Source organism: Heliangelus exortis, chromosome 10, assembly GCF_036169615.1.
Source record: "Heliangelus exortis chromosome 10, bHelExo1.hap1, whole genome shotgun sequence".
NCBI lineage: Eukaryota > Metazoa > Chordata > Aves > Apodiformes > Trochilidae > Heliangelus > Heliangelus exortis.
The window spans coordinates 22,049,459-22,065,862 of record NC_092431.1 but is presented as its reverse complement, the minus strand read 5'-3'; the positions used below and the strand labels follow the sequence as shown (position 1 = coordinate 22,065,862).

The 16,404-nt window shown below is 42.7% G+C and overlaps 1 protein-coding gene across 1 annotated transcript in view; it reads left to right on the top strand.

The window, feature by feature from the left end:
- The window catches only part of AFG2A (AFG2 AAA ATPase homolog A), a 136,581-nt gene that overhangs the window by 91,123 nt on the left and 29,054 nt on the right, over positions 1–16,404 (top strand). The window contains 1 exon segment of the mRNA XM_071753880.1: positions 12,318–12,482. Within this exon segment, the coding sequence (XP_071609981.1) occupies positions 12,318–12,482 (165 nt within the window).

Genomic DNA, 16,404 nt, shown 5'->3' with positions numbered 1-16,404 from the left:
GCATTGATAGGTTGAAAACAGGTTGATGCAGACAGTGTTATCAAGTTGAGGTGCAATCTTTCACCTCTGCTGTTTGGAGCCACTGTTCATTTAAGTGGGAAAAAGTGGGAGAGAAAAAGTTGACTCAGGCAGAACATGGATTGTGTTACTTAAGAGAAACCACAGCTAGGTTGTTTTCCAGGTAAACCAGATCCAACAGACCTACAGACACTCATGCACATACACACACACACACAGAAAAAAAAAAAAAAAAAAAAAAAAAAGGTTAAAAACCAAATAGACATCATTCAAACCACAGTAATTTTCTACTCCAATAATGTAATACGGTGCCAAGCTATGCACATAGCCAATGTCTTCACATAGCACTGAGATGTGAACAAACAGGGCTGTCCAGAAAGAAATAGCACAAGAAATACCTCACTGAGACAGCAGCTGCATTCACCAGCGTGTGGAAGATTTAGGTGTTGATACTTCACAATTTAAAACTGATCTATGAGTCTTCCACTGAAATTTTGTTTCCACCTTAACAGCTGGATGTGAAAGCTGGAAATCCACCAAAGGTACAGACAGACGTCTAAAAGCTTTTGAAAGTAAATGCCTCAGGGGAACAGTAGGTATTAAATGGAATGAATTTATAACAAATACTGAGATTCGTCAGGGAGTTGAACAAGACTTAATCTCCTAAATTATCCAGAAATGAAGATGGAAATATCTGGGATATGTGGTAAGAATTAAGCCAGATCTGATGCCAGACTGTCTGCCATAGCAGGAATGCCTTCAGGCTGACTGTAGAACATGTAAAAAGGGGCTGACCAAAGTAATTTCTACATTGAAAAGTGCTTAGAGATGGAGACATTATGGGTGACTTCACAAAGTTGGGGACAGTCAAGGAGAAAGCCAGATGGACTATCAGCAGTGTCTCACATATGTTTGAAGGAACTGCAGGGAAACAAATGTGAGTTGGGTGGCACCAAAGTTTTTTATATTTCATGCCTGTTAGGAGCTACGAGCACTTGGCAGACCTGTAAAATGATTTCAGGGTTTTTGTAGACACCAGGCCAGGCCTGGTGACTGGCAAGTACAGATTTTTATCCCAGAGTCCAAGCTCTGTCACTTGCAACTGGCAGCTGCAGTGAACACTGTAATTTATGTAAACTCAGCACCACCCACAAGTTTCTAAGATCAACACACCAAGTGGTTTCTGCTGGTATGAGGGAAAAAACCACCAGGCTGTCTTCCTGCATCCAGGTGTAGGAAGTCAGTGATTGTCTGCTCGCAGTAATAAGAGGAGGCATGTCTGCCCAGCCTTTTGTTCATCACAGGATCTTGGCTTCTGACCCAGCCAGTGCACCACTCTTCTTAATTAGCCTGTGTCTTAACTAGAGGAGTATCCTGGCATGTAGCTATCTGGGGTTTTGTACTCTAGCATGCAGTTCTTCAGTACTGCTTGCTCTAGCTCAGTCTCTGGAACCGTGTCACCTCTGCTGGTGGCATTGTCCTCAACAACCACATCTGGCTCTTCCCAAAAAGTCATCTTCCCTGATGTGCTTCTCTGGCTCCTTAGCTGTATGGCTGTGTGTAAAGATTCATGCTGCGTGTCTGCTGCTAGATGCTAAATCCAGCAGTGTTTTGCTGTTCTCATACTGCTCTGCAGATGCTCTCACCAGAGGCTTCTTTCCCACTGCATATACTGCAAATACTTCTCTGTTTGTGTTTTCTCCTGTTTATATCTAAAACATTGTGTGCATTTTTTGGAAACGGGAAGAGGCCTTCATTGATGTGCAGACACCTGGACTGATGGGTATTGAGTTAAAAACCTATCCTGTGTCTTCTGTTGTTTTTGTTTTGTTTTGTTTTTATACAAAAGCATAGTTGGGGTTCTGTGGCCTGAACAGAGGCATCTTGTGGTATTTGTTATGCTCAGCCAGGTCCTGCCTGGCCTCCAGCCATCCCTTTGGCAGAGGGAAAGTGCCTGGGAGATATCTAGGATACCTTAGCCAGTCTTGAATGGTATTGGCAACTGGGTTGTACCCAATGTGTGTTAGTTATGAAGAGACAGAAGGGCTGTGTCTCCCCAAACAGAGGTGTTTAAACCAGGATTTCTTTCCCAGTCTTATAGAAATATAAACCTCAAGACAGATTTTTCGGAGACAAGATCATGTTGGTTTCCAATTTCAAATACATTTCTTAAATTGTGACTTTATTTTCTCTACGAGTTAAATGCCTTTTCCTTCAACTTATTGTGACCAGTATCTACCTCATTGCTTCGAATGGTCTTCCAGAGACACGGTAGTAAAATAAGTTCTCTCAAATAATGAAAACCAGAAACTGGTTTGGTTTTTTTTTCTGCTGTGGTATTGGCTGTAATGACAGAAAGTCATCGGTTTCCTTTTGAAATGGTTTCTGAATTGCTTCATTGATGCTGCCTACCTCTCTGATGAGCTCTTCTTTCTCTAGAAGCAGCTTGTTTCACACATCTGTTTTGTTCCATGAACATTTCTTTTACCCTTTGTTTATTTGTAGTTTTTCAGACATGTCTGTAAATTTGGTCACAAACCAGGTAAATGATCAAGATTTCCATGGAAGGGTAATCACTGAAGTAATCAGATGTAAGCAATCCAGAAACTGATAGGACAGAGGTTATATAAAAGGGATCACACAGCATTACAAACGTGTCATCCTGCATGCAGCACCTTGTCACTGCTGGTTCTGACACCTGGTGTCACCTCTGTCTTCAGAAGTGCTCCGAGCACGTCCTGGTATTGAAGCAAATGGAAACAGAATGTAGAAGAGAAAAGCCATTACAAGGCAGATCCTGGTGGAGCTGACTTGCTGCAGATTATTGCCATTTGAGGATCCGTTGTCTCTCTGAAAAGAATCTCATCCTGTGCTGGTAATTCCATCAGCCATTTCATCAGTGGTAATATAAAGGCACAGCCTGTGCATGGAAGATACTGTACTATGTGGTAGATCTTTGTTACAGCTTTCAAAAGCTCCTGAAGAGAATTGTAGTATTTTGGCAGGGGCTCAAAATTCTCTTTCCTACAAGGAACAGGTTCGGTGGTGGTTTTTTTCTCTAACATGTCATTTTGAGGTTACATGGTAACATGTGTCAGAGCTATGCTAACCTCTGTCATCCAGCTGTTATAATTGTGGTATTTTCCTTCCTTTTCCTTTGCTTTCCTCTCCTTTCTGCTTTCCCTTTCTCCTCCCTCAGAAAGAAAAAAAAAAAAAAAAAAAAAGTAGTAAAACAAAACCAACAAAACCCACCTCCTTTTATACTGAAACTTCAGGTGGAATGAAGTGGTTATAAAAGCATCTGTCAACACAGGAATGGTTTGCCAAGCTAAGTATTTGGGTTGGAAGTCATGCCTTCCCAACTGCTTGAAAACAGGAAGTATCTCTGTTAAGTGATGGATAGCTCTACTTTGCTGGGAGGAAGAAAAGGCGCTTTTTTTTTTTTTTTTCTGCTTTCTTTTTTGCCTCTGGGCTAATAAATGATTTCTGCAGTTGTTCCATGTACTTAAAGAAAGACCTGTGGAAATGTGTATATGGATACACACATCTGTGTGTGTGTGTGTTTATATGTGTGTGTGTCAAATAGAAACTAAAAAAAAAAAAACCAAAAAAAACCCCCAAAACCAACAATCCACTTTGTACATGATCAGTCCCTGTCAGAAGCCAGCCCAGGCACATCTTATCCCAGTGATTCCTGTAAAGCTCTCAAAATCTGTCAGAAACAGCCTGCAGGATTGCAACGGCTCCTGGATGATTAATTGCCAAAAGAGTCTGGTTCCAGGTTCCATTTAATGTAATTGTTATCTTTTCTAAAGGGGTTCTTTTATTAAACCCTCACCCCCCAAAAAAGAGGGAAAATAAAAAAGATCTGACATTCCTGAGGTTTTGCACCTCTTAGACAGGAGCACGGAGGACTCTCTTATGTAAACATACAGTGAAGAGGGTGTGTTACGTAGTTTATTAGCTGATGATAGATTTTTTTTCCTTTGGTTAATTTTAACTTTACTAAAAGAATTTTCTTAGAAATGGGGAAGGAAAAGCTGCATAACATTTAGAGGAGAAGAGAGGGAATTCCAGTGCTTTCTCCACATCAAAACCTCTCTGTGAAACCCAGCAAGTGGCAAAGAACTAGGTCTGTCCTGCTTCTTACTAATTTGCAGAAAAACAGTAAGAAACTGGAACACTATCTGTCTGCATGCTACTGCAGTGAGACTGCTCAGATTGGACATGGGGAGAGAACCAGACACTGTGTCTGACCTTGCCCCTTGCAAAGGAAGCAGCACCTCGGGCTGAGACTCAGTTGCAAGGAGAGGGCTTGGTTGCCACTCTACAAAGAGAGGAAAAAAGGTCAGACACATGGGTTTTTTGTGGAGTTTGCAGGTTGAAAGCACGTGACTGAGTGTACTGAAGTATGGGCAGATTGTGGATAATCTGCTAATGTTGTCTTCATTTTTTTCTTGAGACCATACTCACAGAGCAGGGGGGAGGAGAGCCTCTTTCCCCATCGGTGCCTCCGTGTCTTTGAAGAGAAGGAAGAGGCTTCATTTAGAGATGAATTTCAGTGGTGCCAAACTGGACTATCAGTAGGGTTGCTTGGGTTTGCACTGCTTTTACTCCATTGAAAATCTGCTGTGTTCCTGATGGGTTTGGACTTTTATAGATGGAATCCTGGGCAAAGCTTGGCTCCCGATGAGCTCTGCAGTAATTTGTGCCAACTGGCCAATTTAACTTTTTTTGAAATATTAGGGGAAAAAAGCATGCAGATACGGGTTCAGCAGCTGTAGAGTATCTGCCTGCAGATGTTTCTGCCAAGAAAAGTGATTGAAACTTGGTTTCTTGAGATATTTTAATCCTATCTGAACAAAACCACATAAAAACGTGCTCTGGTATTGTCTGCATGGGCCAAGGAGCACATTGTTCCTTGCAGTTGTGTTTACATGGTCTCATTGCTGCAATGAAACAAGTCTCCTCAAGTCTTCTTTTTCCATGAGTCCCCTTGAATTAGCTATATTAATCAAACTGTCAGTGGCAGGACTCTATGTCAGTGGTTGGGACACTGATGAAAAAGATGAAAATGTTTTGGTGTGTTCAGCTTTGTGCAGGTTTGGAAATACAAGCCTGGCTTTTTGAAGAGATTTTTTAATTTTTTTTCCTTCTGCTAATCCACAATTAGCTTGTTTAAATGGTGGAGAGGTGGTATACCCACCACCTTCTTCCCTGCTGCCCTTTTCCATGGGTGACCGTGGCTGCTGTCTGCTGCAGGAGGGACTGTGGGATGTGAGCTTAGGATCAGGGCACAGGAGCCTCTTCCCTGAGCTCTAGAGGCAAGATAAGGCAGCTGAATAATCACTGGAGCTGTGTGCTTGGTGCCATATCCCCAAAGGCAGAGGCACAGCTACCTCCAGCAGCCAGGAGCAGCCCTGAACCACCGTGGTTTGGCAGAGAGGCAAGGGCTGGGGTGCAGATGCCTGACTGCAGGCACCGTGGCTGGGTGGTGGGACATGTGCTGCGCACCCTGTGCTGGTGAGGGGCTCAGCCCACAGCAGGACCACGTCCATGCCTGACAGCAGGTATCAGGGTGAGAAAATAAAATCCAAAGCAGCTCTGGATGCTTTGGCTGTGTGGAGAATCGATCTGCTTTCACATCAACTCTAGAGATCTTTGTTTTCTTGAAGCACCTGGAGCACTGCCTATTTATAACTTAGTTACTTAAGTAATACTCCTATCTGTTTAAAGCCACCACCATTACTGGAAATGACTGATTTGCTGGGAAACATGCAGAAACAGAATGTGTTGTTCAAACAAGTGGTGCCTGTGGTTTCTATTGATTCCAGGCAGTTTGTTCCCCAGCTTTCATTTTATAAGGAAAAATTAACTTGTTATTTCTCTGTATAATGGGACTGTAGGATAAACTGTGTTTTGCTATAATAACCAAGAGTCTGATCTTTAATCTAAACAGATTCATTTCTGTTGGGAGCCAGCAAAGAGCAGTTCTAGAAGGTACATTGAATTACATGTAGAAGTTTCCCTCTGTTGATAAGATGAACTGGAAACGGGTCAAAATCAGTGATTGATGGAAGAGGATTAACTAATGGTAGTAGACTTGGAGGATAAGCAAAGTGAGTAGATGACTCCTGTACAAGCAGGGACATTTGAGTGCTGAGCCGTGAAGGGCAGATTGCATTCTTATATCAGATGGTTAACACTCTGTGTCACTTCATCTGGGTTTGGATTTGGGTGATATAAACCGTTTCCCTGTTTGAGTTGGTTTACTTTTTGTCAGAGTATCAATCCCTGTGTTTGTTCTCTGTCTTTAATTAGCACTTTTGGTTAACGCCTGAGTAAAGTGTTCCCGCTGTGCTCGGTGCCACTTGATAGCATGTCCTTCCTGAACACCTGCTCTCTCTCAAGCCTATCATGTCTTTTCTTGTTAACTTGCACAATGCTCCAGATCTTGAGCAAGACTGGCATGACAGAAGGGTTGTACAGACTGATTTTTAGACAGCCATGTGGAAGGTGAAGCCTTTGCATAGGGACTGATAATAGGAAACTGCAACATTGTGTAGGTGCTTGTTTCCAATAATATCTAATAAAATTCTGTTTGCAAGTGCAGTTTTTGAAGAAGTGGATTTACTGTAGGTTAAGGAAGCAAACTGCTCCACCCTGGGATGAACTGCAGATGTTGTGTAACGACAGCAGGGAGTAATCTGCACAGATCTTGGGAGAAGTACAAGGGTGGTGACCAGCAAACAAGGTATCAAAGAGAGTAACTGGTTAGAGATGTTGGCATGTGCTGACAGTGGTGACAGATGTTGGCACAGAGGGAAGAAGAAGGTGGGGAGGAGGAAGAGTGTGGGGAAAGGGGTTCTTGGCAAGAAAAAAGCAGTATGGCTTGACTTGGGAGCCTGTAATGACAAGACTCCAGGCTTGTGACACAGAAGTGTATCACCTGAAACAAAGCAATTAAAGGTTGCTTTTTGAAGCAGCTCATGCCAGATGGAGGGGTGAATAAAAAAACTTGTGAAACAATAAAATTTAGGTCTCCACTGGCTTTATGGTTTTTAAGTCCTTAACAGTGATACTCTGATGTGTCTTTTCCCCTCAGCACCTTCTCAACTATGGTTAAGAAAAGCCTCCAGTAGCCTGTCTCAGAACAGGACAGAGGAGCTTCTTCCCATGCTTGAAACTTTCAAAGATCCCAAAATGCCAAGCCCTTCCTGGTCTGTTGCTTGTGGGACATGACCTGCTCTGGCACAGAGTGAGGACAGAAATATCAGGCATGGAGAAGAGCTTCTACAGCATAGGAGAGGCAGCTTTATGGGAGCCAACCTCACACCTGCCAGAGATAAATGTGGTGGCACGAGGAGGCCCTTTCATCTCATCCTTGTTACCAAATGCACTTGCTCAGCCTATCTTCTTGCCTTGGTACTTTACACACTTGCAACACATCCGTCCTGACAAGTGGGCAAAAACACTGAGCAGATCTCACAAACAGTTCTTGCTTGCACGGACTACAGGAAGAATGTGACTGGCTTTAAATATTCAAATACCAGAATGATGAAAGTAAAAAAAAATTGCATTAATGAATTGGATGACAATATAAAGAGCACCTCTCATATTTAGGAGTCCATGTAAATGGGGACCACAAGCAGTGTTCATATATAGGCATTGGTAATTTAAGTTGGTAGGATTTAGTCCAAAGGAAGCAGATTGTTCTGTTGTTTCCAGCCCTCTCGTTTTTATCTGTGGTCTAATTCCAATGGACTCCAAAGGCAGGATTAAACTTTTAGTTGCATTTTTTAAGTTATGCATCAAAGTACATGTATTTACTTAAAAGCAAATGTCTTAAATTTAGTATAAAAATCTGGTCCTGCTTGCGGAGATTGATTGCAGCACAGAACATGCAGTAACATTGATTCTGCAGCTGAACTTTGTTACCTGCTGAACCTCCCCTCTCTCTCGTACACACCTCAATTTGACATTTACTCTGCAGCTTGTGTTTTGCTATGCAGGTTGCATTTCCTAATGAAAATTTTGTCCAAGTTTGCCACATTTCTGGAGTGGTGTTTTTTTCTAATGTCAGATTATCTTCTTGGGCCGTTTATGCTGGACATTTTGTTGTAATATCTGATTAAGAATGAGTTTTATGATTTAGCAATGGCTGTAGAAATGTCAGTAGGAAAGCGTTGGGGTTTTTTTATACCATAGAAAGCTCATCAGCTGGCCATGCTTCTGTTAGTGTTATGGTTTTGCATTGTTTGACAATGTAGTTCTTGAAGTGTCCAAGTGTTTGTTGAAAAAGCTAGCTAGCTGGATGCTTAAAAAAAAAAATTAAAAAAAAAATTAGCAAAGCCCTAAGGTTAATCTTAGTCCATTCTTAACAGGAACCACAAATATTTTCCTGGCTTTACCTAGTAAGTTTTATTTCCTGAAATAATTCTCTTCATAATAGCACACAGAATACACCTTTTTGAGCCCACTATTTTTTCCAATTATATATATTGAAGTAATACTGTATTTTAATTACCAATGAATTTAAGCATTTCTTTTTGAAAGGGGAGTGCTTTCTTCATAATTAAAATACGGTTTTGCTGTTGATGATGTTTTGCATTATGTGAGTTATCTCACTTTTCTAGTGCCCCCCTGAAGAATGTTGTTTCTGTGTACCACTAGTAACCTTTCAGTGTGTTGCACTTAGACCCCTTTTGTAGCTGTTGTGGTATCAACAAAAAAAATCACATAAGCTTGCAAAAGAATTGCTTAATGGTATGAAGTATTCCGGTTTCTACCAAAACCCCAATTACTTAATTTTGTGCCCTTCCTGGCCTACATAAATTATGCAACCCTCACATCTCACCATCAGTGAATTATGTAGCTCTGTGCACACATCAATTAATTTTGGCCCCATCAACTTCCCACCTCCTGTGTGCTCCTGGCCTCAAATCAGTTTTGCATCTCCCAGCCGCAAGCGGTTAATTTCCTACTCCCAGCAGCTTCTCCCTGCCTCAACCTGCAGCACTGCTTCAACCCTTCACCCTCCCCCACCTCCCTCTCCTCCTGTACAGCCGTGCCACCACCTTCTCCTGCAGAATTCCTCCTCCTCCAGCTTGGCACTGAGGGTCAATCCCGGATGGCTTCACCAGTGGGGCAGCATTGGCTCCCGGTGCACCCCACGGGCCGTGGGCTGGTTCAGAGGTGACCTGGGTGTCCTCCAGGCTTTCCATTGCCAGAGTAAAAATTGCAACACTGAAGCTCCATCTTCTGGAATGGCCTCTGAAAATCCTGCTGTGCTGGAAGCAGCCACCTCCAAAACACTTCCTATGGGGAAGCTGCATCATGCAGAACCCCACTAAGAAGAGAAACAGCTCCCAGGTCTGTGAAGGGGACAGTGCTGAGGAGAGAGGTGGTGCCAGCATCCATCAAACAGTGTTCTGTGTTCTGCCAGCAGCAGAAGCAATCATGACCTGGGCTTTGGTGTTCAGTTGCCCACACCAAGTGCCACAGTAGGCTTCTCTAAGCAGCCCAGAAAGAGCTCATTTGCCTCCAGAGGAAACTTCAGTGTGCAAAAGCATCAAGAGGGATGTCTTGGTCCCTTATTGTCGACCTCTGTGTGCAGCTCCTGAGTTACTTGAGCCAGAATGGTTTCCCAGGGTCACCACATTGCCCTCCCAGCTGGATGGGCTGGTGGAGACCATCTCTCTTCTCTCTCTGGGGGCTGGGGCCAGAAACTGACTCTTCTCTCAAGTGAGGTTACAGAATAGTTTCTTTCCTCTCCCTTTTTTCTATGTAAACAGCAAGCACTGCAGAGATTGTCTTGTGCTTTTTTTTGTACAGTTCCCAGCACATCTGAACATCCTGGATAAGGTCCCTAGGCCTGATCGTAACAAAAAGTAATGATAGTCTGTTTAAAACTTGGGTCTCCAGCTAGAGCTATATGTAAAATGCAAAACTTTTGGGACAGACTGAAAGCTGAGGTAACCCATGGCACTGCCTGCTCCCCACTTATTGGCATCCAGCATTTTTCTCCCCCACTAGCACAGCAGCCATGGTCACTCACAAGTGGGAAGCTAGGCTGGCTCTAGAAAACATTCTCATTATCTTGGCATCCTGGTTAAACCTGTCTTCATTTAAAAGAGGCACACCACTGTACTCATGTGAACATCTCTTGTTTCTTCTAAATAATAGAATTAGCTATGGGCATTTCCTTCAGAGCATGCAGAATACAATTGCAGTATAATTCCTCTCCCTCCACGCCTAGTCTTGAAACATGCAAATTTCTCTTTCAAGTGTGTTGGCAAAAATGGCAATATCCTGATAGACTCATGATTTAGACACTGCCTTACACACTGGTGGAGCTATCAGTGCGTTGAGGTGCTTGGTGAATATATCAAGTGTGCTGTGGAAAGCAGCACAATGCTGAGGAGAGAGCAGTGGGCAGGATGTTTCTGGCTTGCTTTCACAGGACCCAGCACTGGCCAGGGACAGGGACAGGGTCCTGGCTGGGTACAGACCTTGAGTCTTCCCCACGGGGCCTCCCTGGTGCACCCAGTGCCCACACTGCAGCTCCCTGCACTTTCTGCTGAGCATTTTCAGCTTCTGTTTCAGAAATAACAAGACATCCCTTAATGTTCAGGGTACGTTTTTCCACTCTGAAGCACCACAACAGTCTTTTTAAAGAAACTCTAGGAAGGGTGTTGACTTGATCAATGCTGTGCAGGAAGGAAAGCTCTTTCCTACTATTTTTTCAGCATGACTTTCACTGACATGATCAGGCTGGGAAAAGACTTATTGGCTGACAGCCCAGGACAGCCATGCAATATCTCTAGTCATCTGGAACTGAAAACTACTCTGCCCAAGGGAGAACCATAACATAAAAACAATTCAGGTTACATGCTGAATGTTTTAAACATTGTTCAGTTTTTAAAAAATAGTTTAAATACTATTTATGTGCATTCACTATGCACAGGTTTTGTGGTTGTGTTTTTCAAATGTCAACTGAGAAAGGCTGGGTTTATATTTTTTTAACTGTAGATAGCTTTTTTAAAACTTGGGAGATTTTTAGAAGAGAGCTTCCTCTTTTCTGATAAATTTAAGAGCTTGTCTTCTCTTGGGTATCAGATATAATTGTTTCATATATATATATATATATATATATATATATATATATATATGTGTGTGTGTGTATATAAACTTGACTTTTTGACCCCAGCATGGAATCACAGAAGCTCTGGATGGAGGGGACTTCCAGAGGCCCTGTGGTCCCCCTGCCACACAACATGGGACTGTCACCAGCATCAGATTAGGGAGGATTGGACTTCATCTGGCTGGGCCACAAAACCCCAAGGACAGTTCTTGCAGCTTCCCTGATGATCTGCCCTGCACTTCTATGCTAGAGATTTCTTTCTCCCATCCAGTATGAACTCTCACAGGTGCCCTCTGTGACCATTGTCCCCTCTTATATTGTCTGTCACTGCTACTCAGAGTTGGCTTTGCTTCCCCCCCATCTCCCCTGTACCCATATCATCTGAGTAGCCCTGGGAAACCAGGGAGCCAGAGCCAGTACACACCTGTGGTACTGCAAAGCTGGGGCCTTATCTTGTAGCTGTATTAATCTGCTGACTCTTCAGTTGTCTTGTAGCACAAGGGAAGGAAAACCGAGTTTTTTTCCAACAGTTCAAAGCTGGTGCTAAAATGTATTAACTATAATGCTTTTGTCAAATCTGTGGGTTTTTTCCTCCCCCTTTTGAAGCTGAGCATCACTGGCCTGTGTCTGTTGTTACCCTGCTTTGCATAAAAAACTGTCAGAGTAGTCTGTTCTTCTGTAACCGTGTGTGACTCTTAGTTATTTGGGATGCTTTACATGAATCCAGAATGTAAACTTCACTTGAAAAAACTTGGGTTTTTTTTCTCTTGCTGTCTTGATTGAAGATCTGAACTTGGGACTTGTCCATTGCCACCTTTCCTTCTGCCAAGTCCTAACATTCCAACACACCTTGCAACAAGCCTAAAATTATTATTTTAGGAAAATTACTGTGGCTCCTTTATGATTCCTTTTTTCCATAAACTGGTAGTTCTCAGGCTGTGTAGCCTTACTGTCTTTCCAGCAACTGATCCATTCTAACATAGGGGGGTAACAACCCCCCCTTGCACATAGCTTGATTGTTCATGTTCAGTTTCTTGGTTTTGCTGAAATTGTTGGCTATTTGGCAGCATTATTGTTTTAAATTGAATTGTGGTTTTTCCTTTCTTAATATGCTGTTCCATGTGCTGTAGCTTTTCCTGCGATGCTTTCATTGCAGGCCTTGCTGAGACCGGGACGAATAGACAGAATTATCTACGTGCCACTGCCAGATGCAGCCACTCGTGGGGAGATCTTCAAGCTTCATTTCCAGTCCATGCCTGTCAGTGATGAAGTCTGCTTAGCAGAGCTTGTCCAGCGCACACAGAAATACTCAGGAGCAGAGGTAAAACTTTCTGAATGATCATGGCCATCAAGTCAGTGCACAAAGTAGTGGTTTTTAAAATGGAAATCAAATATCATCCAGATATCAACCCTAAAACCTTCTCAAAGTGGTGGAAGGAAGTATGAAGGGGAACGTTTGAGAGATTTTTGTGTTTCTGCTCAGAAAACAGTATACAGCCTGGGGCTTTTCTTCTTCAGGATGCCAGGGCAAGGGCCTTTTCCAGGCCAAACATTTGTGTTATCACGGGTGGCTTTGTGAAGGATGTGTGCCAGGAGTGGAGAAAGGTGGGGAGGAGTGCCCACAGACTGTTCACCTGGGCTTCTCCATGCCCCCAGAGGTCTTGTGCTTTTAGGATTGTGACAGAGAGCCTCAGATGGAGGGAGGAGAGACAGAGTTCTGATCTGTGGGGGCATTGCAAGGGACTCACTGGCCACTTTGAAGCTAATATTTTTCTGTTCCATATAATTCAGACCTCACAGCAGCACTTACTGTTCTAACTCATTGCTATCAGTCAGCTTCTAACAATGGATGTCAGAGAATTATTTCCTATCCTGGGTAGGAGGAGACACTTTCAGATGCTTCTGCCTGGCAGTTATAATAAGCATTGGGACGTTCTTGGTCACTGCTCTGCTCCCTCCATATAATTCATGTCAGTGTCCTCATGAAAGAATATTTCAGTCTTTCCACATTTTGATTAATTGAAAGTAATTAAATTACTTCAAAAATTCAAAGACTGTTATTAAAGTTGCCAATTTGAGCTCTTAAAAGTTGCAAGATAACAGAATTAAAATTTCCACCTTACCATAGCCTGTCCTAGTGTATGCATTATCACACCATCTTTAATTATATGGTCACCTTCTACTTTTTCCATACCAGAGTGGAAAATGTGATGTGCTTGCCTGGGCTCCCCCATCTTCCCATGTGCTATTTACAAGGGCAGGGAAATAAGCTAAGCTTTTGTCTTGGTACAAAAGAGAGGGTGACTGGGGAGTGTTTGTGTGATTCCTATAATGTTGAAGGCCCTTCTCAACTGGCCAGTCACTGGATATGCTCCCAGGCAAGGTGCTGATGTGGTTCTCACTTAAATGCCAGTATGCTGTAAAATGCTGTTTTGCCTATCAGTGACCCCTGGCTGGTGAGGGAGGGCACTGCCCAGAGTGCTCCAAGTCCCAGGGCTGGGGTCACACCTTGCCATATGCAGCAGCAGTGTCTGGGCTCCCCTCCAGGCTGGTTCTGGGAAGCTGTGTGACTGCAGATGCCAAAGTCAAACCCTCAGGAGCTTCCCTCTCCGCAGCAGAGGACAGACTGTGCTCTGGGAATGAATGGAGCAGAGCTCTGGGGTGAGCAGAGCAGTTTTGTGTAGCACATCCTTTGGATGCAGAATCTCATAATGAAAAAAGGCAATAGTAAAAGGGCTTACACAGGCTTAAATGCTGGTCTTGAAAACTGCTGCAGCTCTTCTGCTTCCGTGCATTGGAGCAGTGACTTGAAACAGCAATAATCTGTTACATGAATGCCAGTGATAGAACTTCTGCTGCCCCAGGAGCATTTGTCTGCCTCTGGCTGAGTTACAAGCCTCCAAAAACATAAGTGTAAACAATCTTCACTGTTGCGTATGGAAACTGTGTTTTTACCAGGCAACGACTGTAATGCCTGTATTTCAGAAATTCCAAGCATATGGGGATTTCCTTTGGATCTGGATCAGCTGAGGCTCTAGTGGTGAATTCCTGTGCGTGGCTCATAATGAGTCGCAAATGTCTTGGTGCTGGCTTTGTTCACAACCAAAAATAAGTTAATGGGTCACTGAGTGCAGCTACAGACGAGTTACAGGGGAAAAAAGCCTGCCTGTTTCTAATATGGTATTTCTCATGAATTTTATTCTTCTGCATCATTCAAAGAATTATAATCACTGGGATATAAAGAGCAAACACAGAAAAAGCCTCTGTCAGTGTTCCTTGGAAGAATATATAAAAAGTCTTGACAGTTGGCATGCACAGTGGCCAGTTTCATTAAAGCCTTTTCTTCCCAGTGTCTCCAGCTTCCCAGCTTTACAAATAGTTTCCGCTGCTGAATGGCAAGTTCCCATTCTACAGTTCTACCCTTTGTTTAGAAAAAGAAATGGAAAATGCTTGGGTTTGTGAGTAGGAGATGCTGTATGAATAGCGAGCTGCGTGTAAAGATACGTTGAATCATCCTGACATGAGCTGAATAAATAGCAAGTGAAGTGGATGGCTCAGTATGCATCTGCCTTCCAGCTTGGCCTTTTTTCCAGTCTGATAGTTGTATATTTTTGCCTGTCATCACTTATGACCAGTTATCTCTATTCACCTGCTGATGTACAAGTCTCTTAATGAGTGCCTTTAAGGATATATCAAGATATCAAGATAGCAAAACAGGGTGATTACTTCCACTGTTTCATGTGAGAGAAGATGGAAGATAATTTACAGTTTCCTTCTCCTGTGTGTAGGTGAAATTTTATATTAAAAATGAAAGTGCATTAGAAGAGCAACTTCTGTACAGTTATCTTTTATTATGCTAATAGTATAGGTCAGACAAAGCTTCAGCTTTCTAGAAATATTTGTGTTTGAATTCAACCTTCATTTAGAGGCCCTTCTGAAGTAGTGTTCTGCAGCAGTTCTTGAGGCTCTTCATCAGGGATACTTCAGTATCTGTAAATCAGGAAAGTAAGAAAGTGGTTTTAGATGTTTCTGAATAGGTTTTGTCCTAAGAAATGTCTCCTGAAGGCTGTGGCCAGGTAGCTGACACCTGGGATGGCTGAGCAGGCAGTGATGCTGTGCTGCACTGGGGACCTCACCACCCCCTCCAGCTGCTGTGACATTAGCAAGGGGCACTGCTGGGCACAGAGAAGTCTCTGGTCCTTGAAAGTAATAAAAATGGTTAAAACAGCAAGCGCCATGCTGCCTTGAAACTTTTTTAAGGTTTATTCAAGTGTTTCTGCATTTTATCTTGGGCAGAATTGCAACAGGTCCGATTTCTATAAAACCGATGATTTTTAAAATGGTTTTATAGAAGTGGGATGTCTTCACTTGGAGATACTTCAGTTTGATCATAGCATTTTCCTAGGGCACTTGCACTGTTACACTTCATGCTGAGGAGTTTTATCTGTTCAGTTTCTCACTGTGCTTTCTATGAAGTTTGATTAACGATCGAGCCAACAAGAGAAGTATTTAAAAGCAATGTTTTAAAGTGCAAGCAGTGTCAGTTTTTGGGCCTCATTCATTTGCTTTCATGATGCTGCCACAGCCAGCCTGCTTTAGGAAAGATGGGCCTTCCACAAGTTCAGGTGGTCTGCTTTTTTAATTTGGGGTTCAGATTAGATTTTTTCATAATTTTTGGCTTCTCTCTGTTGTAATATAAAACACTAGCAGTGTCAATGCACTTTCTAATGCAAGTAAGAACAAAATCAGGGGCACAATACCTGATAGGAAATTGCTTGTCCTGTAATTTTTAAATTAAACATTGTCTCAATCAGAAAAGGTTGTTGCTGGACATGTATTGGCCTAGAGGAAGGACACCACCTTTATAAAGGCAAAGATTGATGTCTTCATTAGACCTGTGTGGGGAAAAAAAAAAGATTGTATCATTTGCCTTCACAAATTAAGTTGAAAGTGCTGTCTGCCTTCAAATCAGTGGAGTGTGTTCTGGGAAAAGGGACAAGCAAGGGCTGAAGGCTGTGCTTCCCCACTGCAGAAATGTGTTGTTCCAGACAGTACGTGATTCACTGGAAAACAAACCCAGTTGAGTAAGGGACCTTCTTTTGTTGTCTGAGCCCCAGCCAGATTATGTTTTTGTTGCAGTTTAGAATGCAGTAGCAGAGAGGTTTGAAGCAGAAACTGAAATCAAGTGTTGAGTTGTTTTGAGTTGAAAGTTTGTTAGAAGTTATAAAAAATCAGATGGTATT